This window comes from Convolutriloba macropyga, unplaced genomic scaffold (genome assembly GCF_964194025.1).
Source record: "Convolutriloba macropyga unplaced genomic scaffold, txConMacr16.3 SCAFFOLD_213, whole genome shotgun sequence".
NCBI classification, from domain to species: Eukaryota; Metazoa; Xenacoelomorpha; order Acoela; family Convolutidae; genus Convolutriloba; species Convolutriloba macropyga.
In genome coordinates, this window is record NW_027450457.1 from 13948 (window position 1) to 41107 (window position 27160).

Genomic DNA, 27160 nt, shown 5'->3' on the forward strand with positions numbered 1-27160 from the left:
TCTCTTTAAACAGCACTTAGAAAAAAAACACTTTTTGAATACTCGACTTTCGCTCCCCTTGCTACTCCATTGTGATTAAAATCAATTTTCAAGTTTAACTTCTCATGAACAATAAGAGGTCAAAAAAGTGTGAACAAATCGTTCAAAAACAAAACAGGACATGTCCTGAAATACAGTCCACCGATATAAATGAAAGACTTAGAACTACTGGAACTGACTAGCGGATCAATTGAACAATGCCAGCCAAAAAAAATTCTCAGAAGTCAACAAAATAAAAACAAACTAAACAAAACTTAATCAGTGCTACAACTCTTGAAAGTTTAACCTGAAAACCAACTTTATTTCATCTAAAAATACCTTTTGTACCACGCATAAGCCTTGAAAAAAAATCATTGGTCACTTAAGATCCATATTATTGGTCACTAACTCGAGAATTATGACAACTGCTTTAAAAATTGTAAATCGCAAAAGTGAAAAAAAATTTGCTAATAGCGAAATAATAAAATAATGGAAACCATTTTTTTGTCTCTGGAATCTGTCAAGTAACTCGTTTGCTAGACGTAAAAAAAGTTTCATTGGCCCGTAAAAGCGTAAAAATCGTTAAACTCAGAAAATGACAAACAATTCAAAATAATTTCAAATTATAATGAAATGATGCTAAAATTCGGGATTTCATAACTTCATAACCATTTCATTATCTCCAAAGACTATCTAATAATTTATTTTCAGGCCTAAAATAGTTTCACAGGCTCAGAAAGATCGATAAACTAAGAATATGATGGAATTAAAAAAATTCAAATTTTAATTAAAACTTTGCAAAAACTCTTGACAATTAAACAGTGAAAACCATTCCATTGTCCCTAGCAACTATACAGTAACTTACTATCACACCCTAGAGGAGGTTCCCTGGCCTCTGGGTTGAGAAATACTCAAAAACACAAACAATTTCAAAGACTTGAAAAAAAACAAAGTTTATCAAAAATCGCTTAAAATCGTGATGAAGTCGCAGAGGAGGCTTCCCAGCCCGTGCGGCTAAAAACTTTAGAAAATGACAAGAAATCGCAAAATTGGTATCCTTTTACGTGTGTATGTTTGCAGTACCCAATTGTAGCTCATAAAATGACCAAAAAAGTAACTAATTTTGCAAAATACGTTCATCATCTTTGACAAACGTCAATTCAAGACATCACACAAAAAACATGAAACATTACAAAAAAGTGGAAAACTGAATCATTTTGGGCGCAACAAAGTGACCTTTCAACTTCGAATTAGGGTCTTCCAGCAGCTACAACCCTCAAAGAGCTTGAATGACTACCGAAGCCAGCTTTGAGCCTCTAAAATCCACTGGGCCTTACCAGTTTATGCCGTTTTGAAAGATCAAGTAATCAAAAATGTGTTAAAACATCTTACAAAAAAAGGAGCTCCCATACAATGGTTTCTTGGATTGTGAAAAAAGACAGCACACCAAAACGATACAAACTCCGAGTTGTAGAAAAACGAGAGCGCCTAAATAATAGCCGTTGAGAAGCTGAGCTATTTATGAGAACTCTTCACTATATTTAAACCTGGATAACTACTCGAAGACAAAATTGCTAATTTCTTGAGTTTTCTAATGATGTTTTTCTACGTCAATTAAATCGATCGGCCAAAACTGGCTGAACAAAAAACAAACCCAGTTGAGCATATATATCCCCTCACTCACACACGAAGTGGGGTGGAGAAAAATATTTTTGCCGAACGTCAAGACAAAGCATGTCGCAAATAGAATACCTTAAATTCCAGGTGTGATCATTTTATTACGGTAAATATAGCAGTGCTACGAGCACAAATGTCTTTTATTTGTCAAGAATATGTCAACCAAACAATAAAATTAATTAGCAACCTTCAGTGTTCTCAAATTTTTGTTTGTCGGACAGCTATAAAAACAAACGCAAAAAACGAGTACTTGTAAATTAATCAAGATAGGCAAACACTTTCGAATTCGTTATCAACGGTTTTACTGGCTTCGTTTCAATCCATGAATATCTTGGTACGTCGAAAAGAACAAGAAACATACGCAAATGCTGTGCTAGGTTCAGCTAATAATTTTCAATATTACTGAAGTGTACTTTTAGCGTACTCAAGTGAACGCAGTTACCAAAGTGTACTTTCAGAATCAAATTTGGTATCAAATTCATCTGATGAGCTTCAGAGTTTTAGTTATTTTACCAATTGCAGTACAATTATGTAGCCTACTGACTTGGTCAAGAAAAATAGGTACGTACGGAAGGTCAAAAGTATGTATGAGTATTTTAATATAGCGCTGTTCCAAGATTGCAACCATCTTGCATCCATATCAGCAACAGACAAAACAATTTAAAATTCGGACAGCGCACAATATACGAAGTTAAATTTTAGAAATTGAAACGAACTTATGCATATACATTGAGTTTACGTTATACTGCTGGTCCGCACATTAGATACTTAAACGACGGGGTTAATCGCGGGACCACATGTATAACTTGAGAGTTCAACCCCTAGTTCTACTCTTGGTATATAGTTAAGTATTAAAGAAAGTTAAATGCAAATATGAATTAATAAGTTATGTTAAACAGCATCAAATATGAACCGAACATGAAGGGATAGAATGGTTAAAGTTATTAAGGTTGAGATAGCACAGGTTGAAATATTCTAAGTTAACTTGTAACTTAGATAGAATTTAAGAGATGTTAATTTATAACTTAGAGAATTAAGCTGAACTTACTTGATTTCCAAAATCGTGCTAAGTTAATATTTTATGACTTAGAAAGTTCTTAGTTAAGAACAAGTCACAAAATATTCTAAGTTAGAAAAATATTTCAAGTAAGCTGAGATTGAGCAAGGGAGCAATACGGGAGTATGATTTTAAATTAGAAGTTATCAGGGACCAAAAAGTGTTGGTAGTTGAGCGTGCAAGCTCCTTTTATACTTGCGGACACGTGGTTATCTAGTATCCTATTGGATGGAGATAACAGTGTCGACAGAGTTACCAAGGTTAAGTTGGTGTTTTATATGTGACGTGACAATATCACGTCATGGTAGTTTTAGTTTGAGTTAGTGATCTTAAAATAGTAGTTTATTCAAAACTACTTAGTAATTTGTTCACACGTTAAAGTGGACTTTGTCCAAGTCAAGATTGTGCTTCACTCTTTATAACGTAAATTCTCAAAATAGCACTAAGATTATCAAATAGTGTTACTGAGTGTAGCACATTTCAGTACATCCCATCCTGGTCCATAGGTATTAAATCAAAACATCAAATTTTACATAATCGAATAAATTATTTAGCTTAATTTTATAATAATTAAGCATTTAAAGTTTATGAGGTGGACTACTTGGTTAAAGTTCTAAAGTTCATCGTAGCTTCTTGTTTCTGAGTTCTCTCTTGAAGAAGGGTTGAAGATGTCCTAAGATACAAGGCCGTACAAAATAATATATCCAATTTTTTTCGGGTGGCCGTTGTGGTAGACCGTTTGTAGTGTTTTCTATAAAAGTTGTACTGTTGTGCTGTTAATACATCTGAAGTTGAATAATAAGATAATACAAATCAAGGAATATACTGGTTAATTTAATGGTCTATAATGACAAGCAAGGTAAATAAACAAAGAGATTAAAATGACTGAGCACAACACCATAAAGGCTAATGTTGCTGAAATGACTCCCCAATAAAGAATTCCGTTTAGTAATTCATCTTTATTTGAGTATTGTTGAAGAATAAATCAATTGAAGTAAGCTTTGTAGCTGAAGTTTAAGGAATTAATATTTAGACTTGGTTGATCATTATGAATTAGCTTCATGAAATAATTATTCTTGCTTTTTGTCATTAGTTCAAAATAAATAACAATTTTTTTTGTTCAAAGTCTTCAAGGAATAAAATAACTTCGCATTGGAATTCAGAACAATATAGTTCAGAGATTCTGAAAACTTTATCGTTAAAAATAATCTGTTTAGAAAAGTTAACCCATGCGGATTCAACATGATCAGAGAGTGGACAATAATCTTTAAACCATTCGATATCAACACCTCCTTCAAAATATGTGTTCATAATGTAGTAGTTCAATTTTTGGGTCAATGGGGAGAATGGAAGACCAATTAAACTTTGAAAGGAATTAAAGGAGAAATTCAAATAGTTATGAAACTATAAGTGGCGGATGGAAATCAGAATAATTTTTTAGCGAAATGTTGTAACATTATATGTAAAGTGTTCTAGATTCTTGATTACCAAAATATTGAAGACTAACATATTAATTGAAATAAGTGAACGGTCGAAAGTCTAGATTATTGATGTTAAGAATTTCTACCGTATGAATAAGCTTTAGAGTTTCAAATAAATCGTACTCAGGAACTTGATGAAAATAAACTACAATTTCATTGGAATTGTTATGTTGCAAGAATAAGATAATCTCTTGTAACTAAAATGTCCAATGAACTGACAATGGGGTATAGAATTTATTTCCAACTAAGAATGTTTTCGAAGTTTTAATAACTTGCGATTGAATAAATTCAGCGAGATCACAATATGTTTTGAAATATTTAACGTCTACTGAAAGATTGTAAGACATTAAATAAATTATGGAATTCGATGGAACAATTGAATGATGATAATAAGCAAGATAAATCGGTAAAAATAAAGAATCGATTTTATTAGAGAAGCGAGAACAAATCAAATCTGCAATCTAGAGATAAGAATGGACTCCTTGTTCACCATAAATTGCACTGAGTGTAATCATTGAAGATAGTTTCAATGAAGATAGAAGAAATGCGGATTACTTTACTTGATGTAAGTAATGGAATCAAAGAGAGTAAGGTAATCAAAATGAATAATAATTAGGCGTTTAAACTAACGAATAATTTTCCTCACCGCGGGAGAAAGAAGAAGAAGTAATGAAGGAAGTACTGAATATCAACAACCACAAATTTATCTATTCCATTCCGTGAGTGCTCAACGTGATGAGCGGAGGATGTGGAGTTGATGCTTCAGATTTGCGCCAGTTGATGCTCCAGTTGGAGCTCAGTAATCCGTTGTTCGAGCTGTTGAGAGCGTTGTCTTTCTGTCAGAAAGTTTTGCTGTACCTGATAAGTGAAGGTATCAAGCTGAGGAGTGAGGTTTGCTGTAATATTATCAAACAGGACTTGTATTGTTTGTCCTTGTATCTTGCGATTAGTTAGCAGATAAGAATTTTTGTTCGACAAATAACCAAAGAGATTGAATTTTTGATGTTGGGTTGCAACTGGTAGATTAAATTCGTATCGTAGTTCGGGTGTCCACTAAAACCGGGGGTTTTAGCTTGTATCTCAGCTTGATGTTGTTTTTGTAGGCGGTCTTGCAGGGGGGTAGTTGTGTAATGATGAAGATTAAGAAAGTTTGGTCGTGACGATTGAACAGTTGTAGTGGTTGCTAAGATGTGGGGTACCGTACTGTTTGTCTTGGGTATATTTACTTCTAGCGGTGTCGCTGGGCTGAAGGTCTCTCTAATGAATTGTTAACGTGGTTGTTTCTTTGCAATTTTATCTGCTGTTTTAGTTCTCTTTTTGGATGATGTAATCGTCGTTGATGAATTTGCACTAGTTGCTTGAGTTTGTACTGCTGAAATCTTGATAGCTGAGAGAAAAGTTGTAGATGGGGTAACGTGAGTTGTGGGTTGTACTAGTCTGTCAAGTTGTTTAACTCCAGATTGAGGTTTAGAAGTTGATTGTGTATTTTATGCGGGCCAACCACTTGAAGGTTCTTTTTGAAAGACTGGTATCAATTCGTTAGGAATTGAAGAAAGTTCCTGAAGTATCAAGTATTCTCTACTCTTATTCTATTCTAAGAGTATATTTTTTGAAGTTATTTTGCAAGTATTCTCTTTCTTATTTTTTGTATTCTCTTCTAAAGTAAATCAGTAGTAAATATGAAGTCAGTCTGTATTGCATTATCATCATATAGTTTGATGATATTAAAGTAAGAGAGGAATTAATGCTATACTGGAGACGTAGGAACGTTGTGATCGTTTCTATTTTTGTCTTTATTATTCCCATCATGTAGGTTCGGATAACCACTTTTATTCTCAAGTCTTATAGCTTGTAAGCCTATATTCTCTGCATAAGGTGGGGTTTGAATAACTCGTTCTCTAGTAAAAGCATTATCAGATTTTGGAACTTGCATTGTTGGTTCTCTATTTTCATCAGTGTTATTATTCTCTGAATTAGTTGCTTGATAGATAGAAGTCAGAAATGGAACTGACATTAAATCAAATGTGGCAGCAAAGAGTGCTTTACCAAAATGGATAGATGCATCTGTAATTTTGTTAATTTGCATTGCTCGAATTAAGCATAAGACTATGTCGATGAGTATCTTAATGAATAAGAAAGCGGCAAAGAATATTCCGCATCTCTGGATTATATATTGTATTTTACCAAAGGGTTCAACAAATTGATTATTAAAGAAGTCCGGTGAAATGAATGAATCTAGATAAATAGTTCTAGATTTATAATAATTCGTGCCTGAAATATTTGAAAATGATTCTCTGCTATCTAACAATGACTTAGTAAAGTGTTTGAGAAGAATTCTTTTCAATTTGGAGTTGAAATTTATTGAATTCCAGAAAGCCATCATTTCTTTATATGTGTAGGTAGAAGCCTGAATGCTTGCAGTAATTATATTTGCAATTTGCTGAATGACTATGTGTGGTTTAAAGAGTGCAGGTCCTCTTACTTTTGTTATCTGTGGGGTTAGTTGAACCCATGAATTGTCATCGTCAACATCTAGTTGAAATAAGTTTGAATGTTTATCAGAGCACAATTGTTCTTCGGCTTCAGTGAAAGTTTGTCTAGAAATCGGATCAACGAAACGTATTTCATCTTCATAGAGATTTGGTATTCGGTTATAGCACTTACTAAGAATTTGTAAAGGTGAATGAAACTCAGGACGATTATATAGCCAGGCGACATTGTGCCGTTTGTTTTGATAAACATAGATCTGTTTCTTGTTAAGGTATATCCAGCTAAACGCGGATTTTCATGAGAAATCATTAAAGTGTTGAGAATAGTTGAGCGCTCTAATTCACAGTCATTTCTTAATAGCTCTAGAGTAGAAGTTTGAAGTTGCCGAAGATTATTAAAGTTCAAATAGTCAATGTTTGTTCCAAGATGGGCTTCGAAATCAATATTCTCATAGATTTGAAAATGCTTTGTTTCAACTGTTTTGTTGTCACTGGAATAATATTTATTTTTAAGCGTGATAGCACCGGTATCAGAGTTATATTTGTGAATGGGTTCTCCAGTATTCATATCAAAACCGTCACGAAGACTAATATATAGAGAATCATATGGCGTAGGATATACTATTTGTGGATGACTACATAAAGACTGTGGTTTATTATAAACTTGGAACATAAAGCTTTGTAAGTCGAAGTCTGACTGAGCTGAAGTAAGTTTAGGATCCTTTACTATGTAGTATTTGTCATTAGCTTTAATCATTTGAGCGTCAAAAGTGCGAATCATAGTGAAAAGACAATTATTGGGTTCATCCCAAGTGTATGCAAATGGATCAGTAGATGTAGAATTGCAGCCTCCTGCTGATAAAGGACAAGGTAGAGGTATATTTTGACAGTTATTAACTGTGCCATCTCTAAGGTTTACATTCAGGCTAACATTTTGCATATATGTCTCATAAGTGTAATGTGTAATCCAACCTCGGGAGTTACATTCACTGTTTCCAGTTCCAACATCGCCTCAGTTAAAGTTTGAGAACAAAGATTTGTCAAAATCGAATTCTACTGAATTAGAAGAAGGTGGAAGCTTTATCTTTTTTCTTTCCTTTGCAAGCTTACATTTCTGAGCATCAAGCTTAACTGAAGTAGTAATAGTGTTATGTCTGGCATCTATGCCGCTAGAGTCAAAAGAATCGCAAAACCAACGTAATTGCTGTTGGGTTGCTTTACACATAGTTGCTTCTAGCTTAACTTTATAATTTCTTTGGTAGAGAGTGACTCGTGCTTGATTAGTGCTAATTTTATCAGGGCAAAATTCGCAGGGTGCTACTTTGTTAAGAGAATACATCTGGTTTGAGATCATTTTTGAGCAGTCAAAGTGGTTAACATGAAGGTTAGGAGCTGTGTTTTCATAGATACTCATCTTTTCGATTGGTCTGGCGTCAGTGAAAGACGTTAAGATTAATAATACAAGAAATATAATGAAGATCAAATATTTTGCATAGCAAGCAGTTATAACACAGAGAAGTGCAAGAGGTATTATAGCAATAAGTTTAAGAAACTGGACAGAACGATTTTGGTTTCCTGTGTAGGTTATAAAATGTTCTACTTTTTAAAAAAGCGCTTTCTTATCAGTAAGTTTTTCTTTAAAGAACTGGTCTTTATTCAGTGATAGTGGCATATGGCCGTTAGGTTTTGACCAAACTAATAGCTTTTCAGGAGGCTCTAGTAATTTAAGGTACGGAATTTCTTCAGGTAGACAATTATTTCTATTTACGACACATTTTATGAAGTGTGGGTGAGAATCGTTATATTCAAAGAGTATTTCTAAATTTGCAATAAGTTGAACAATTTCAGACTCAATATCAGTTACTACAGGTAGGAACAGAGTTAAGCAAAATAATATGAAAAGAAACATTTTGTAACTTACGGTTATTACTTCGTCTATTGTTGGTGACTTTTTGATTTCTCCGTCTTCCATTTAATAAACGAAGACAGTATAAGGTGCGTCTAACAAATTCAATTTAATATTATCCGTGAAAGTAATCTGATATTTTAGCTCGTGAACGTGAGCGGGATTATATGGTACCCAAAATATGACAAATTTTGCGTTATTTTCTGATGTTACGAAGAATGCAACTATTCTCTGATGATTAGAAACAAAACACTTTTCAAGTGTTACAGTTTTATTTCCGAATATCAATATTTTCTGTATGAGGAATATTCTAATATACGATAACGGGTCGAATGCAAGAGCAGTAAGAACTTGTGCCTCAAGGGAAAGTGGTAACATAGATTAAGGGTCTACAGTAAAGGGAGCTCCAATGGTATCAAGATTTATTTCGTCTCTGTTGTTTAATTGGAAATGAAAGCGTTCAATATGTTTTGGTTTGTTAGGGGCCAACAAACAATTATTTCTAAGTTTACAAACTGGTCTTTTACGAAGAAAATAACAATATTTTCTTTATATGAAATATACGATCAATTTTGGCTGATTTGTTATTATATTTCAGGATTTTATGCGGGATGTTATAAGGACTGTAAGAAGTTGAGAAAGTTGTTCTTGAAGCTATAACCCAATAATCGTTTAACGGAATATTCATTGATGAGTTGGTGGTTCTGATTTCCAAACAAGGGACATTTGAAATATCTAAATCAACTAAGCTTGAAGAATGAATTTTGAATTAATAAACTGTTAAATTGTTGAGGGTTATACTTTCCCCAGAAGACAGCAATAGGATCCTTGTTAGAATTAATGGCAAAAAACACTACAGCTCATACTTCGTTAGAGATTTGACAATTGGTTAAGGTGTTTAATTCACTATTGAATTTCAGCTTTTGCTTTAATAGAAACCTTCACAAGTGTATCAGGCTTGATAGAAAGAAATAAGAAAACCGTTTTGGTCGAATGAGACTTCGGTCATAAATTAGGATTGATCAGCTTTGAAGCGGGTTCTAACTCTGTGCTGTGGGTGTTAACAAGTGATGAAAGTGTTCAGTATGGGTAGTGGTTGGGATTTAGGGCTTTCTAAATTGTCTGAAGAGCCATATACTCTTTCTATAGTTACTGACTGAGAATTGAATTGAGAATTAATTTTGAACTGAGATACCTGATATATGTGTGGTGGAGATGTGTTGTGATATATGGTGGCCACAAATTGAAATGCTTGAAAACTTTGCTGAGTTTTCTGAGTCATTTTGTTGAAAGAGGCAAAGGGCAAAAATGTGAAAGATAGAAAATGGGACAGAGTGAGAAAGAGAGAGAGAGAGAGAGAGAGAGAGAGAGAGAGAGAGATTGTTCAGTTAGAGCTGAGTTTGAGAACGAAAGAAGTAATTGATTTCAGAAGGTAACTGAGAAAACTGATTTTGAGATTGGGTGAGGTTCTTAAATAGTGGATTTCAGGGTTAAGTTACCAGAATTTGTGTGCTCAATTCTGATTGGCCAATGGCTAGCCTTGACTAGTGGCATGTAGCATGATGATAAATTGGTCATACGACAAGCACATTACGATAACCTTGCAAAATTGCATGTACAAGAGTTGCTGTTGTTCTATACAATTAAATTATATGTCTTAGAAAATCAACTTTTAATGCCAATTTGAGAAATACCACATGTAGGACTATAGTGTAATTGTGTGTGCTTGGGTTAAGCCAAAAAATAACACTTTTGCTTCAGCAAATAGTTTCGGAGAGTTTTTTTCGTGTGAGAAATTGAATTATCAAATTTTAGTGTTGAAAATTAACTATAGATTGCAATATTTTCACTTATAAGCTCAATATAGAAAATTCGCTCGCAACGTTTTGTTTGTTATGTTTTTCTGCATATATGAATAAATTTTGAGTTTCGTATCTTGACGCGTTCATAAACGGGCAATTTTTGATTTTGAAATTTTTCTTATAATTTCTATGATTTCGCACATTTTATCAATTCAAGTTAGTGTAGGGTTGAAATGCATGTTCAACTGACTGGTGATAGAAGTGGGCTTAGCCATATTACTAAATAGATTTCTACTTGTTCTATTACCGGAGTTTTGTTTGTTCTTAGTTGAAGTAACTCTTGTGTTTAGAAGTTGTAATTTTGCGGTTAGTTATTTGTTCATAAGTGCTCTAATTTTTATTTTAAACATTCCTTGGGTCCTTAAGCTAGTAATGTTAGATCTATTTGTTGACTATGTAGGTTGCTTAAAGTGTGTGTTCCTGACTAAATGCGATTTAGCGTGGACTAAGTAGTTTGCAAGGGTCGAATTTCTGTACTCAAGGTAATTAACTTAAATAAGGTATTTGCTCATGGGAGAATAACTTCTACTTAACTTTGCTTTGAGTAACATGTGTTTTCAGCGTTGCAATAAAAGGTATGCGTAAATGTTGAAAATGTATTAGTGTTGAACATTTAGAGGAGTTATGTGTGTGTGACAGCTTGCATTAGTGATTAATCGTATGCTTTTGTGTAAGATTTGTGTTGAGTGGGCTATTTGCTTTTTGCCTTAACGTTCTTACTATACAGTTGGTCCTTGTTTAACTTTTACTCAAATCTTTTCTGCAACTTTTCATTTCAATCTAATTCTTCTTTTAACTTTTAGCTTCTTATCATTCTTTCTGTATTTCATTCTTTAACTTTTATTTTGTTCTTGACCATTAATTCCATTTTCAATCTTTAATTCATTTTAAACTATGCATTTCTTCTTCAATTTCCGTTTATATATTCTTTTTGTACTCCTTCGTTCTCAAGAATTATGAATTGGGAAACTAAGAATTATCTTAGAGATAATGCTGAAAACAGCGAGGATCTGGATAATGCCAGATGGAAATGTAGTTCGAGTGGAGTGGTGTTGGAACCTGTTTCGGGAGATCTAGAGCGAATTCGACGCTCTCAGTATCTTCATTTTATTTATGAAGATACTTCTGGTTTAGGGCCAGTTGAATTTATTTTCTTCTTTTCTCAAAGTTATAAATATATGTTTCTCGTGTTATCTGACGACGAGGTGTGGGGAATACTGAGGGCACGTGGGAGCTACAGTCCATGGGAAATGAGGTGTACTCAGTGTGTTTCCAAGCACACTATAGAAGTCATCGAATTCTTCTTCGGAAAAAAAGTGAGTGTAAATTTTACTCAAATTAACTAGCAGTTAATTTTGGTCTTTATCGGGGTTGCAAGAATTTAACGGTAAAAATAGGGTCCGGAGATTATGACTGAGTAGTTTGGTTTTAGTAATAAAAATTTAATATTTTAATTTTGTGAAAAACTATATGCTAAGAGGGGGGACGAAGACATGACAAAGTGGTGCGACAAGCACGAGAAATGGGAAAATCAACTATGGACCTTGAGGGATGCGTGGTGGGATCCGAAGACAGGGCCCACTCTACAGGAGCTGTATTTGAAAATGATACAGCTCAATTACAAGGAGAGTCTGGTCTTTGAGACGGAGAGCTTAGTTGCCAGAACCGTGAGAGGTGTAATCATGCAGCATCTAAGCAATTGAAAAGGGGAGAGAAACAAAAATTCTTAAATATCGCTCAATAATATTTTTTGTTATCTTCTGCGCATGTACTATTGGTTTGCGCCTTTACTATTTTTATATTTTTTAACTTTATTATTTTATTGTTTTTTTGTGCGCGTTTGCGCTTTTTAGTATATAAGGTATTATCTAAGAGATTTTGTGTCTCTATTTCTTTTTGAGTTTATGTATCAAGTCAGAAGTAATAGGTTCACCAAAAAAGTAGGTGCTTTTCTATTACGCTGAGGTCTTCTCAATACTTCATTTGGGTCTGGTAAATTAAAAACATTAGGTGAAGCTGTAAATGTGGAATTATGAGGTGATGATGTGGGGCTATTATGTGTTTCTTGAGGGAACAATTTGCGTGTAGCTTTAAATTTACTAGTATTATCAGGTGGGATAGAAAAATCTTCTTGCTGTGGGCTTTTAGGTGAATACATATTTTGCATAGGGTAGGGTGTTGAGATGCGTGGGGGTAGAAAACTAGAAGCGCTTGTGCCTTGCATATGCGTAGTATTATCTGCTCGTGTTTGTAGCGATTCTAAGCCTGAGACCTTTGTTGGGGTAGCCTCAACATTATAAGTTGGCTGTAGTGTAATATTAGGACTTATAGTAGGTTGTGTTTCTACTAAGGGCCACTGCAAAATAGCAATATGTTATGCGCCTCTATAAGCATTAAATTTGGATATATTATGCTTATTATATTGAGTATAATAATCATCCGTATCGTCTGGGACTACATAGTTCTCAACTAACTCTTGTATTTTTTCTTCTTTCGGGTAATAAGGTACTATATGATTTCTATGCACGGTTTTCTTCTCATTTGTTTTATCATGTTGTATTTCATATGTAGTATTAGTTAGCATTCGTGGCACAGTGTAAGGGCCTGAGCGTAGCTCTTGTAGCTTTTTAGACTTTAGTAGTCCTTTAGAGTGATTTTCTAGTAGTACTTTTCTACCTTCAGGTATAGTCTTTCCGAGTTGAAATCTATTTCTATACTTGTGCGCTTTATTCGTAGTTTGTCTGCATTTAGTGTAGGTATTCGAGTATATAGTTTCAAATGTTTTTTCTCGTTTTAACATTTCGTTAGATAATCTGTTTTGTAACAATTTCTCTATCTTTTTGTTATTACAAGTTTCTTCACTAAGTGAGTGTGGCGGTAGATTATTACAATACTCTGATGTGCATTTCTTTTGATTATCTCGTAGTAGTCCTAACTTTAGTGATAAGGGTATGTATTTGCGGTTTCGTTCCGAATAGTATTTCATAAGGGGTATATTCCGTACTGTAGTTTACTGCAGTATTGTGGGAAAATGCAAATTTACTAGTATACTCGGACCAATTAGATCCACTTTTACTAAGAAAATGTCTTAGGTAATTAGTCAGATGTTTACTTTGTACTTCTACTTTGCCGTTAGTCCACGGTGAATATGCAGTTCGGGGGCATAGTGTAATTCCCATTTCGTTTGTGTAGAGAACGAAATCATTACTAATAAAAGCATTGCCGTTATCATGTACTATTTGTTGCGGTATACCGAATGTAATTATAAATTTCTCTAGTTGATTTACTGTTTCGAGAGCTTCAGCATTCTTGCTAGGGTATACTTGTATAAATCTAGAGAAAGCGTCTACTATTACAAGACAAAATCTAATTCGTTTACTAGGTGGTCGTAGTGGACCTTTATGATCAATATGAAGTGTATGTAGGGGCATAGCTTCTAATTGTCCCCATGGTTCTAAGGGTGCTTTGTTCAAGTCTTTGCGTGCTGACTTATTAGTTTGGCAACTTAGGCAATCTAACATTAACATTTCAATCCATTTAAACATACCGGGCCAATAGAAATATCGCTTAACTCTATTGTAAGTTGTGCTTTCTGCTCTGTGACCACTAAGTTCATGCGTATGTGCGACTTCGAATATTTTTATAAATAGTGAAAGTGGTAAACATATCCTAACGTCAAAAGAGCCGTCTTCACAAGGTTCGGAATAACAGAGTAAATCATATTGCCTCTCTAAAAACAACAAGTTGAAATTATTTCTGTAGGTTTGTAGTGTTTTAGATTGTTTAATAATGTAGTCCTTTTCTGGAGCTTTGCCTACTTTTAACCAATCTTTAACTTTATCTATCACGGTGTCGTTTACTTGTTCTTCAAGATTATTATCAGTGCCAAGATTAGCGTTTTTTTGCAAAATCTGTAACCTTAGCTATTAAATCTAATGTATCTGTGTGGACATCCTTTTCTGAGAAGTTTTGAAAAGCTTCTGGTTCAATAAGTTTCTTGAATTTTGTCCGTCTGATATAGTCGGCTTTAGCAGATTCTAATTGTTCAATAAATGAATTTTCAATATTACCCTCTACTAAGTCTAACCAATCTTGGTCATCGTAACCTTCTCGATCATCACTTATTTCAACTATTTCCTCTATCTCGGAACAGTAGTGATTATCATATTCGCTAGTTAATTCTGAAGTTAATTTCTTTATTTGATTTATTTGTGTCCCGTAGCGAAAACAATCAGAAAAACTGTGTATAGCATTACATTGCTCATTTATGTAGTCTGGTGCATCATCTACACTAAAGTCACCTTCATCGTTTATATTGATTAGTTTCTTTTTTTTCGCCTTTTACTTGAGCAATAATTGGATAATAGTCGTTAGCTGTTGCGTCCTTATCGTCTTGATTCAATACAGAATAGTTAACTTCTTTTCCGTTGATATGAATCTTTATATCTTTAGGTATTACTTTGTGTTCTAGTTGATAAAGTTTAGCATCTGCTAAAGAAACATTTCGGCTAAGAATGTCAGGGAACGCTAACATTTTGCCTTCAGTGTATATAATTTGCAAGTTTTGGAACTTAGTTATAACAACTTGATACTTAAAGAAACGATGTGACATTTGTCCTCGTCGTGACCAAAGAAATAGAATTGGCCTGTGATCACAATATAGGTAAATTGGAAAAGGGGAACCAATAAAATAAAATTCATATGTTTGTAATGCAGATATTATTCCGCATAGTTCTCTATGTTGAGGGGACATATTTTGTTCAGCTTTATCAAATACTCTCGAGTTTGCTGAAATCATACGCTTTCTATCAGGAAAATCTTGTATAAGAACACAACCTGTTCCTAAATTAGATGAATCAGCATGTATATGAAAGGGATAGTCATTAAAAGGAAAAGGCGTTAGAAATGCCGTGACAGAATCTTTGTTTAAGGTCTGTGAATACCTTTTCGTGTTCTGGTACCCACTTGAATAGTGTTGTATCTTTAGTTAAGTCATATAAAGTTTTGCATCTATGTGAAAATTTAAAATATAGGTGTGATAGAAACCCATCATTCCTAAAACTCTTAAAACTTCTGCTTTCGATTCTGACGTTTTTAGGTTTCTAATAACATCTAAACGCGAAGCAATAGGCGATAGTCCGTCTTTAGATATAACATGTCCTAGAAATCTCACTTTGCGTAAGAAAAACATTGTTTTAACGGGGGCTGCTTTAAGGTTTGCGTTTCAAAGCAAAGAGTGATACTCTTTTACTAATGTGAACATTTCTTGTTTATCTTTAGCTTGTAATAAAGTATCGTCTATATATGTTATGGCTTGTTTACGTTTTATAAGAGGTCCAAAGGCATAACGCATTAGTTTGCTAAAGAAACTGGTTAATGGCTTAAGACCATAAAATCCTACTTGATAGGTGTACTGTCTGCCTCCTACAATAAAACTTGTAACTTCTGTGTATCTTCAGTTAGTGGCACTTGATTATCAGCCGATGATAAATCACAATTTGTAAATTTAGTTCCGGTTATTCTTGTCATTAGAACGTTTAGTGGTTCGAGTGGCCAACTAGAATTACTTGTATCAGTTATAGAATTTAGGTATCTATCATCAATGACTAGTTTTACATAATACTTCTTAGGTAATATAATAAGGGGATTGACAAACCAACTATTCATATCATCGTTCTCATTGAGCTCTCTGATTATCCCTGCTTGAATTAATTCATCCATTAGTTTTTCAAATTTATCTGAGATGAATGGGTATTTTGCTTGGTCGTTGCTTTTTAAAGGTTGCGTCTTTCTTTAGGGGTAAATGAAACTTATGTTTAGTTCTGCCAATATCATACTTATGATGTGAACAGACATCATTATCCTGAAGTATTATTTCTATCAACTCAAACAATTCATCATCAGTCAAATCACTTTGCGTGAAATCAAAGTTATTTAAGAACCTTTCTAGATACTCTATGTCTTTAACTGTATTTCTATTTTGCTTAATTACAAAAACACTAACTGCTTTTTTATGATTCGGTTGCTTTGTAGTTTATCTCTAAACTTAGGAAACTGGTCGTTGACTTTAGGTCTACATAACTCTTTGGCTTCGATGGAGAAGTCTGTGGCTAGTTCTCTCTCATCTTTGCATTTTTCTATTAACTCACTTTCAATAACCTCGAGCACCTCTTCCTGTTCTAGTGTATTGGTTTCTACTTTTTGTAGTTTATCAATATCATCTTTGCTTGTATACACATAGATAGTTATTCCTGAATTCTAAAATGTTTGTTCAATTAGAGAAGATATCTCTCTCCAATCCATTCCGTCTAAACCACAAGCTATTTTTGGCATCGCTATACAGCGTAAATTTAGTCCTAGTGCATGATCTCTCATAGCAAGTAGCGTTGTTTTGATTGTTTCAATTGTTGGCCTTTCATAATGATCAGCCTTAGTGATGAGATTATATACTAAGTTATTATCTGCTCTGAAAGTTATTATGTCACCTATATCAAAGTTTCTACTTTTACAGTAGTCCTTTAATAAGGGTATTCTTTTGGAGACGGTGTTAGCAAAACCTTTTCTCATTTCTACATCTGAGGATATCGTGTGCGCTATAGGCATATTAGAGTCAAACATAGATTGGGTACGAAAATCTACATATCTAATGCAAGAATTAGTTTGAATTTGCTGTCCTTCTTGTAAATTGTTTACTACTGTGTTCAGTATGAAGCAACTGTTATGGTCCTCACTTTCGTTTAGTATTGTACTTGTAGATTCGGCACAGTTTTTGATATTGTATCTTTGTATAGGTTTGTCGGTTATATCACACATAGCATAACCTATTATTCCTCTATTTATCTGTATTGGGTGATTCTTTTGATTCTCCATGAATATGGGTAGAAATTCTTCAGTTGTGGACAAAGTGTGTTCACAAAGACTAGGTCAGTTTTTGCAACATTAATATGAGGCATGACATAAGTTCCTGGTGGAAATAAGGCTTGATTGGGGTGCTTTTGCTTGTACAGTTGTGTACTTTTTTGTTGCAGAAAGATCGGTTGAGCTATGTTTAAAGCAGTCATTTTAGTTATGTATGGATAATCTTTTTCATTGTTGAGTGAGCCGTAGCAAATTAAATTCCATTCAGTTTTAAATTCTACTGCGGGGATATCGAAGTGAAGTGCTTTTAAAAAGAAATGACAGAAATCAATACCTATTATGTTCTGTCTCTGCTCTTTAGTAACGAATACTTTATGGGGGACTGTATATTTACCGTCAGTTTCAAAGCTAGATTGAATAGTTGTGTAGCCAAGCATTCTGATTGATGAACCAGTATATGTTTTTGAATCACAATTTGTATTTTGTAAATGCAAATTTTGTCCAAGGTTTACTAGAGCAAGGAATGTAGGATGATTGATGATAGTGCAAGTTGATCCTGGGTCAATCATGAACTCTACTTCTAAACCACTATTATTTTTAATGTCTCCGGTGGCAAAGTGATATAAATTGAGGTAAATTCTTGACTTAGTACTACTTTCTTTAGTAGCGTTCGGAGACTTCAAAAGTTTAAAGGAAAGAAGTCTGTTATAGCATTTACGTAGTCATCATCACCTTCAACGAAACTTATTTGATTTGATTGTTGTTGAATATTTTTAGGTTTAGATTGCCTTTGTTGTAGATTGTTATTTCTACTTGGTGTATAGAAGCTAGCACCTTGTGGCTGTTGCTGTTGTTGTGGTGATGGTGATTGTTGTTCAAGATTTGGTTGATTATTTCTATATGTGTTTTGCTGAGGGAAGGTTTGTTCGTATGGTTGAGTGAATCTATTGCCCTAACTGCTAAAAGATGTACTTTCTTGTTGATAATTAGGCTTGTTGAACCTAGGATTATAGTTTGAGTAGCCACCTCTTGGTTGGTAGCCTTGGTTTCTAGGACCATTGAATCTTACATTGCCTCGGTTATTCTTTCTATAATCATTAGAGAATGTTATATTTGGCCTTCTTGGTTCAACTAGTTCCTTTCTTAATTTGTTAACACTATCATCTATCTGTTTCTTTGTGCATCTAGAGATGGAATGACCATTGCTTCTGCAATAATCACAGAATTTAGTACTGTTAGGACTGCCTTTTATGTTTGGGTCTCTAGGCCTAGAAGTATCTATAGCATTCACTTCGTTGCTTTTGAAAAGACTGGGTAAATCATTAATTTTGCTCTTGAGTGTTTTAAGTTTATCTATTCCTGTAGCTCCACTAGACTCTGTTGTTACAGAAAATGTTAAGTCTTTTACAACTAAGTGATCAACAAACAGTGTCCAAGTTATTGAAGGATTCTCAATAAGTTTCTCGTGCGCTTTGCGTTTTAAACCTTGTGGTCTTAGTCCTCTCTTAGCAAAATCTATCTATTTGTGACTTCGTTGTCTATGTTGGATCTCTTTCTCCCTTCTTATATTGTCATCACCTTCAATACTTGTTGGTATCTTTTTTGGCCAACCTTTACCAACTCCACTCTTTATTCTATGTAGATAGTTCTGTATTAATTCTCCTTCTTTCCTGAATGTCTTCTCAACCTCAAGTCTAAATCTAAATTGGTCTCTACCGTCTGTGAATCTTTTTATAAATTCATCTTTTAAGGTATTCCATTCTGTAGCATCTGTGACTTCACTTTCAAACCATTCTAGTGCTGTATCAGTTAAAAGTGAGCCGAATAAGGACTGTTGCCTTTTATCATAGCTAGTTTGTGCAGCGGGTGCTGTAGGCCTAGTGAAAAGAGTATTTTGTTTTCTACAGAGTTCCAAAAAGAAGTGGCATCCGGATTAGGATCATTGCCTGAAAAAGATACAAGTGAAAGATTTGGATGTGTTATGGGAGCTTCAGGTGGGGGAGTAACGGCAGGTGGAGGAGTACTACCACCAGGACTGGTCATTGTTTAAATGACTGAAGTTGTATTAAAACTATTAAGAACAGAGGAATAGTTTAAATCAAATTCAAATAAGGATTTTAGTGAGAAGCCCTTTGAATAGTTAAATTACAAAAGTTAATTTAGTGGCCTCTCTATATCAAGTGAATAAGTTAAATTGAATTTGCCTTTTCTGTATTAAATGAACAAGTTAAATTAAAGTAGTCTCTCTGTAATAATTGAACAAGTTAAATTAAAGTAGCCTCTCTGGGACCACCATTTATACTGCTGGTCCGTACATTAGATACTTAAACGACGGGGTTAATCGCGGGACCACATGTATAACTTGAGAGTTCAACCCCTAGTTCTAGTCTCGGTATATAGTTAAGTATTAAAGAAAGTTAAATGCAAATATGAATTAATAAGTTATGTTGAACAGCATCAAATATGAACCGAACATGAAGGGATAGAATGGTTAAAGTTATTAAGGTTGAGATAGCACAGGTTGAAATATTCTAAGTTAACTTGTAACTTTAAGAGATGTTAATTTATAACTTAGAGAATTAAGCTGAACTTACCTGATTTCCAAAATCGTGCTAAGTTAATATTTTATGACTTAGAAAGTTCTTAGTTAAGAACAAGTCACAAAATATTCTAAGTTAGAAAAATATCTCAAGTAAGCTGAGATTGAGCAAGGGAGCACTACGGGAGTATGATTTTAAATTAGAAGTTATCAGGGACCAAAGTGTTGGTAGTTGAGCGTGCAAGCTCCTTCTATACTTGCGGACACGTGGTTATCTAGTATCCTATTGGATGGAGATAACAGTGTCGACAGAGTTACCAAGGTTAAGTTGGTGTTTTCTACGTGGCGTGACAATATCACGTCATGGTAGTTTTAGTTTGAGTTAGTGATCTTAAAATAGTAGTTTATTCAAAACTACTTAGTAATTTGTTCACACGTTAAAGTGGACTTTGTCCAATTCAAGATTGTGCTTCACGCACTATAACGTTAATTCTCAAAATAGCACTAAGATTATCAAATAGTGTTACTGAGTGTAGCACACTTCAGTACAACGTTCCTGCACATCTTTGTTCCAGAAGCCAACATTTATTGGAGGTATTTAATTTCGCCGCTTAAATCTTTCTGGCTAGATGTAAAACCTTTCTAAAAATTTGTCAGAACTTTAAACAGTTCGTCCCTCCCCCGCTTAGTGGGCATATAACTTTTACAAACTCATGCGTACGTGCTATTTTTACACAGTAACGTGCTACATAACAATAAAGAAATTGTAATGGGGGTCCGAATAGATCCACTTTTCTTTATGGGTGCAGAACATCCGACCAGGGATGGATTGGAACCGTCGACCTCCGTATTTCTCGACAGAAGCATTACCCACTCGGCTTTCACACCGTGATTTCCTATCTTCCAATCGTTTTTATTATAGCAACAAACTTTACTTGAGAAAAGGCACTTGAGAAGTCTACTTCAGAAGTAAAAAAATGTTCCAGAACAAAAGTGCAAAAATGGTCAAGCAAAAATTTTGCTTAAGAAAGACAAACACGTTACAAAAATAGGCTCAAACTTCGTCCGATAGCAATCAACAGCTTGAAGCCCTAAACTGTCTGTGGTCAAAAACAAGTTAGCTTAGTACAGCACGTTCCCAATTGTACTATTACCAATATCACTTTGCCTTTCTCTTCATTATTTGATGGAAGTCGTCTTTTGATTCAGCTGCATTAAGACCAAGCCTACATACTTGTTCGAAAACAAAAAAGAAACAGAGAAAAAAGAATAAATTGGGACACTTAATCATCAGACTAAATTATCAAATCAACACGAAAAGGTCAAAAGACATTATCGAACAAGAAAGGTAAAATATTTGATGGAAGATCAGCTCAACATCTGTTTAATGGCTATCGAACTTCCAGTACTTATCGACAATCATTAAGACACCAACATTTATAAGTCTCCTTAATTCATCATTCTACTCTTGAGATCTGGGTTTTTGATCAGTTAAACAAAAATAGGCCCGTGTTTGGCTTGTATGTGAAGGGTCGCGCTCTGTTTCTTCCCTTGAACTGTCTAGGATATACTCGCTCACTGGCCCTAGACGAATCGGTCATCACCTAAAACAAAGCCAAAGTTCAGTTCAAAATAAATCGAAATTTTCCACATGATAAACTGTTTCCTATTGTTGTTAATGACCTATTGACCCCACTTAATGGCTTCTACTTAAGGTTAGGCCCCGAACAGAAACGATCTAAATTAGCCCATAATACGAACGTCTACTTTCTATGCTTAATTCCAGTTTACAACAATAGCGGCTAAATATTCCAACTAAGGCTCGATTAGAAACATAGACGGGGCCGCACAACCTTTGGTGCGCCCAGAACAAATACCTTATCAAAAATGCTGGCGTTTTGATGTCACAAAAGACTGGAATTGGTTTTTAAAAACTACGTGATAGTAGTATACTGTAGCAATCCACTTGAACTAAAGACTGATCAATTGGGCACATCAAACAAAAAAACAACCGATTAACATCGGGCAAATTGGTCTCAAATGACCAACCAGCGGCTGTCTTCGGTAGCTGCCAGCTGGGGCTTAGGGTCGGGGTGGTGACCGGTGTGTGTGTGTGTGTGTGGGGGGGGGGGGTCAAGCAAGCGATGGATGGGGTAGAGAAGGCTAGATGAGAGGGGGTTAAAATCGACAGGTGCCGGAAGGTGGACAATGGGATGGTTGAGGAGGGAGGGAGGGAGGGAGGGAGGGAGGGAGGGAGGAGGAGGAGGAGGAGGAGGGGTGGTTGATTGAGGGGTCAAACTTTAAGATCAAGAACAAATTGTCTCCTCAAAAGTTTTGGTGAATCGCATTCTTAGAGTATAGTAAAGCTTAGAACTTAATGCCCTCCGAGCTCTACATGTTTATCCCGTTTTTGAGGATAAAAAGTCAAATGGGTCAGACAACAAATCAGTCAAACAGAGCAATTAAACAAATTAGGAAAAAGCAAATTTTCAAATTGCGACTCGATAAGCTTTTGATAACAGATCTTTTGATAACAGATCGTCTAATATTTGCCCAGCTTAAGCTGGGCAACACTTCACAAAAATACAAAAAAACAAACAATGCATCTCAAAAAAAAGACCGCACAAAATGAAAATTGAAGAACAAAATCTTAAAATCTCTTAACTTTTTAACATTCTCTAAAAATTGCAAACGTTACCAATTAATAAGAAACAGTTTCTGTTTGCTCATTGAGACCCACACGCAATGAAAAACGCATCAAACATAAGCAAAAAAATCTACAAAACGCAGAATTCGTTCAATTATTTTTATGAAAATCTGGCCAATCAAAAGTTTGATTTTTGTCACTTAGTAACAATAACCCTAGGACTGCCCTCGGAAAACAATTTGACATTAACAAAAAATATTCAGAAAGGCAGGGAAATAGAGGAATTTGGGAAAAAAATTCAAAGTGATACCAATCAAATCAAAGGTCAACAAAATCCGTATAAAGACTAGTCTCTAAAACGGCGAAATCACATAAATAGCTCAAGATTGCATCTAAAAATTTAATATATGATTGATATGGTCAAAAGCGCTCCCAAATGCCGGTACGTGTTAATATGTTTTACGAAAACCACTTTACTCGAAAAAGCTAAGTAAAAACTTTAAAAATGATGCGAAAAAGCAGCATGTGATGAACATAGCTGGCAGATTGCCAGAAAGTAGCCGCAATAGCTTCGTAGATCTGCAGTCTCAAAAAAACAGTGAAAAAGACAGACCAAAAATTCGGCTTTTCATTTAAGGCTGATATGTTATATTTTGATTATAAATCTGTAAAAGTTTTTGCTGCATCTATTAGCTGCTCTCTAATAACCTTCATTTAGAGTGACACACACCCATTTGACCTTATCTCTTTGAATTAAAGTAAATAAAAGTCAATTTCAAAGTGAGGAAGTCATTTTTGTGAGTGAGGTCAGTCAAGTGTGACCAAAAATTTAATCACGCAAATGAACAAAAAAACTCGCTCCACTAAGAGCGAAAAATGACGTCACGCACGCACTTCAGTTGAAATTGCATGAACGAATGAACAAAAAGCAGATTTGAAGTGGTTGTGACGTCATATGGTCGTAACAAAAATCGCGACGACGAAATAAAAAAACCAAGAGACGGCCAATAATAGACACAGCTATCGCTGTGCGGCTATTAAAAAGATTTTGCTCGCTCGCGTAGATTTTTTCATACCTACTTTTCTCACTATCTTTAAAATGCGATATTGTTGGAAAACCACTTTCCCTTTTCTCTGATTTTCAATTTGCTCAGCCGTTTACACCTAAAAACTTAGGTTTCACGTCCGTTAGACTTTTACATCCTGTTTTTTCACTCCTCTTCGAGTCGTAAACAAAGACTGCACCAAACTAATCCAAACTCTTTCCATTGTAGCACTTGAGAGGCTGGCGGCGGATAATAACAAAACATTTGTCTGTAAAAAAGTAATTCGGAGATAGCGATGTTGATGTAACGCACCTCGAAGCAGCACATGAGGTGGTAGAGCTGCACAGTGAGTAAGTCAATTTTCTGCTCATCTGGACACACTTGGAGTGCTCTGATGTTGGCCTCCTCTTCCAGCTGTCTCAGGAGGGCAGCCCAGTTGGGTAGCAGGTCAGTGGCCACTGGGGAGAACCGCAGATTGAACACTGGACACGAGTTGGGGTAGTTCTGCATAACCTAGAACAACATGCATATTGAAACACAAATGTTTGCTTTCCTTAGAACTAGTTGCAGGTAATATTGCAACTCTACAATTGCAAATTCGACGCTCTTCATTAATTGCCACAAACTTGCGTCTCAAAAAAACGAAAACCAAATGTGTCTTCATATACCGTTGCAGCAATGCCAATATAGCTCTCTACGTGGGGTTTAAAATGGTTAAAAACGTCAATTCAAAAAGCCCCTCCCCTAAAATGGCGGAATACAACTTCAAGAATTTAGCAAAGTTCCCGTTTAAATTATTGTGTAACAAATAAATATCAAGTTGTCGAGTTCCAAAAAGAGTTCGTCTTAGTATCAAAAATTGTTAACCTCAATGTAGGCATGCAGCTGTTCCTTGCTTTGGAAGTTTTTGACCAGCACTGCGAAAAAATGCATGGCATTTTCCCTTGCTTCTGAGAAGAGTGATGGGTCAATTTTGAGACCGGTGCGATATTCCTCGCTGCTGATTGGTTGGAACTTAAGTATGCTGGTGGACAACTTGATGGGGTAGAATTTTAGGCAGGAGGGTGGAAGAGGTACTGTCTTCTTCTCCAGACTTCCAACCTTAACACACAAAAAACATGACTGGCCCCACAAATCTAGTGCTCCATTTCGGGATCAATGAAGACTGCATTATACGTGTCCTAAACTATGTTGCCAATTTCATTATCATAAATCTTCCAGTAATCGAACAATCTCCTAGTATAACGCAGTTTGATGAAAAGGTTGCAGTGTATTAACAGACAGCACGACTAGTCACTTGAAACATTCACCTCTACATTGGAATTTTTAGAAGTGTTAGGTCTGAAGTTCCGCACCAAAGCTGTAGATACTGACATAAAAGAGATGTCAAAAAGGAAGCGGTTTGCTAGCAGGTTCAGCGATTTACTGGAAAACCCAAAGAACTTTGAGAACTAGAATTACATGAAAATTACTTATAATGTAATTGAGGAGAACCAGGGAAATCAAAACGCTACTACGTTCACCGAAATTGAAATGAAGATAGTATATAGAGCTCACCTGACGAGCCAACTCAATCCGACTCTTGACCCTCTCCTGTGCCATAGCTACCACCTGTCCCAAAGAATGGGCAGCTACACTCTCCTCCCATTTAACAGCATCTCCCGCCCTCAGGGTCTTGAAATCGACTCCACAGATCCTCTGTACCCAATGGTATGCGAACCCAATCTGGCGAGTAAATTTGGAGAACGAGGTGATGTTGTACTTCTCGAACATGTAGTAATTTGAAGGGTTCGGGGTGTCCGCGCCATCATCCTTCGGGAACAAATTAGTCAACACAGTTGTAAGCGAATTTGCAGGCGAAGTTTTCAATCTAGGTTTCACAACTACAAGATTTAAGCATACTAGAAAGGAGAAGACCATTTCAATCTTTTCAAGGCGGTCTTTTACGCCAATTTCGACAGACACCATCATTGGGTGTTCTTTCAGTAGTTTGCTGCTTTTGTTAGCAACAACTCCGGGCGAACTAGTAGTCGCACTAGCACTTGCAGATGGTGAGATTTCAACACCTTTACTTGCAGCACCTCTGTTACTTCTAGAATCGTCCGATTGCTGTTCGGAAGCTCCATTAGCGTCATCTTTATCGTCATCATCGCCTAATAGAACCGTGGGGTCAACACTACTTTCAGTTTCTGGAGGCTGACCCAAAATTTTGACAGAAACCATTGAGCTCGATCCAAACGCCTCCGCATACGCAGTTGCTTGAGAGTACAGAATAAAAAGTGGTGCCGGAAGGTGCCTGATTTTTTCATGAACTTCACTAAAAAATGTTTCCACACCCAAAGCTTCTTCCAGGGGTTTGGTTGATTTGATTACTTCATCGACTGTAGGCAACAACTTATGCAACGTTCGCTTCTTCTGTTCAATTAAAGTTTTCAGTTTGGCTCGATCTCTGACCGATTCTTTGAACTCGTTTCCAAGTCTCTTCCGTTCAGCCAATTCAAACTGCAATTGGGCTAATTTCAGGAGGTACGGATCGTCTCCAATCTTTTCTTCGTCGTAAATTTCACTGTCAGCTTTCTCTTTCAGCTCTTCAACTGGAATTAATTCAATTTCCTCGTCTCTGGACTTGAAGTTGAGACACTTTTGGATCTCTTTTTTCAAATGGGAAATCTCGTATTGCACATTCATCAGCTGCAGGTACTTTTCATCAACTTTTTCTTTGGCTGCCGTAGAGTTTTCTCGGAGCAGTTTGCACTTAATTTGACCATACCTATTTAATCTGCGCATTAGGGTAACTAACACACATGCTTCAGATCTGAGGCTAATCATTTTTGTTTTATCATTATCATCAAACGATGCTTTAGCTTTTATTTTGGCCATATCGTTAACAACACTCTTCAGTTTAGCCGCAATATCAGCCGCATCAGTCGTATCTTGTTCCGAAGATCGACTCAAAACATACTTATTCTCGTCAAACTCAACATCTTGAGTATCACAGGTTTCAGCTTCAGAAGTGGTTTCAACGGAGCTAGTGTCCATTTTCTTTTCAGGCGAATCGGCCTCATTTTGTACTGGACTCGCACTTGCCGGTTCTTCTTTGGCTCTCTTTTTAGCCGGAGATTCCTCAACTGTTGTTACCGCAGCAGCTGCTGCAGGATCAGAACGTCGTGTTTTTTTCGGCGCCATCTTATCTGGAAAAATGAACAAATTGAAGGTATTGGCTCAATTCTACCTAGCTGTACATCGGCAACGATTTGGTATGTTTAGCATCAATATTTCAACCCTTGATGAACCAAAACAACAGAGATATATTAATGCTTGGTACCAAGTTGATCAGATACCACGAGGCATTTCACATTCCACACGTGCTCTAGACTCATATTGTTGTCAATTTCACCTTTACAAAGCAAGAAATATCGCTGACCTTAATCGCTGCGCAGAAAAAACAATTAATTGCAACAGAAAAATTCATTCAATGAAAAGAAGTCAATCTAATCTAAACTAAATAATAGGGATATGAAGACATCCGATTAAACTACGTGTAAGAGAAACTTCTAATAAATGGTTGTTAGCACCTTAA

The 27160-nt window shown here is 35.5% G+C and overlaps 1 protein-coding gene across 1 annotated transcript; it reads right to left on the minus strand.

The window, feature by feature from the left end:
* Positions 1-21143: 21143 nt before the first annotated feature.
* LOC142355912 (THO complex subunit 5 homolog A-like) lies at positions 21144-26767 on the minus strand. The gene is made up of 4 exons (XM_075407930.1): positions 25138-26767; positions 24448-24681; positions 23893-24093; positions 21144-21491 (listed from the first exon to the last, which is right to left on the minus strand). Exons 1-4 carry the CDS (start codon positions 26764-26766, stop codon positions 21375-21377), a joined length of 2181 nt encoding a protein of 726 aa, XP_075264045.1. The 5' UTR covers position 26767; the 3' UTR covers positions 21144-21374.
* Between the last annotated feature and the right edge of the window lie 393 nt (positions 26768-27160).

Excerpts from the sequence above, each read along its gene's own strand:
- LOC142355912 (XM_075407930.1), bottom strand. The coding sequence starts at position 26,766 with ATGGCGCCGAAAAAAACACGACGTTCTGATCCTGCAGCAGCTGCTGCG. Across the intron at positions 24,682-25,137 it reads GGATTGAGTTGGCTCGTCAG|GTTGGAAGTCTGGAGAAGAA; the intron begins GTGAGCTCTATA and ends TTGTGTGTTAAG. Across the intron at positions 21,492-23,892 it reads ACCTCATGTGCTGCTTCGAG|GTGATGACCGATTCGTCTAG; the intron begins GTGCGTTACATC and ends GCTTTGTTTTAG.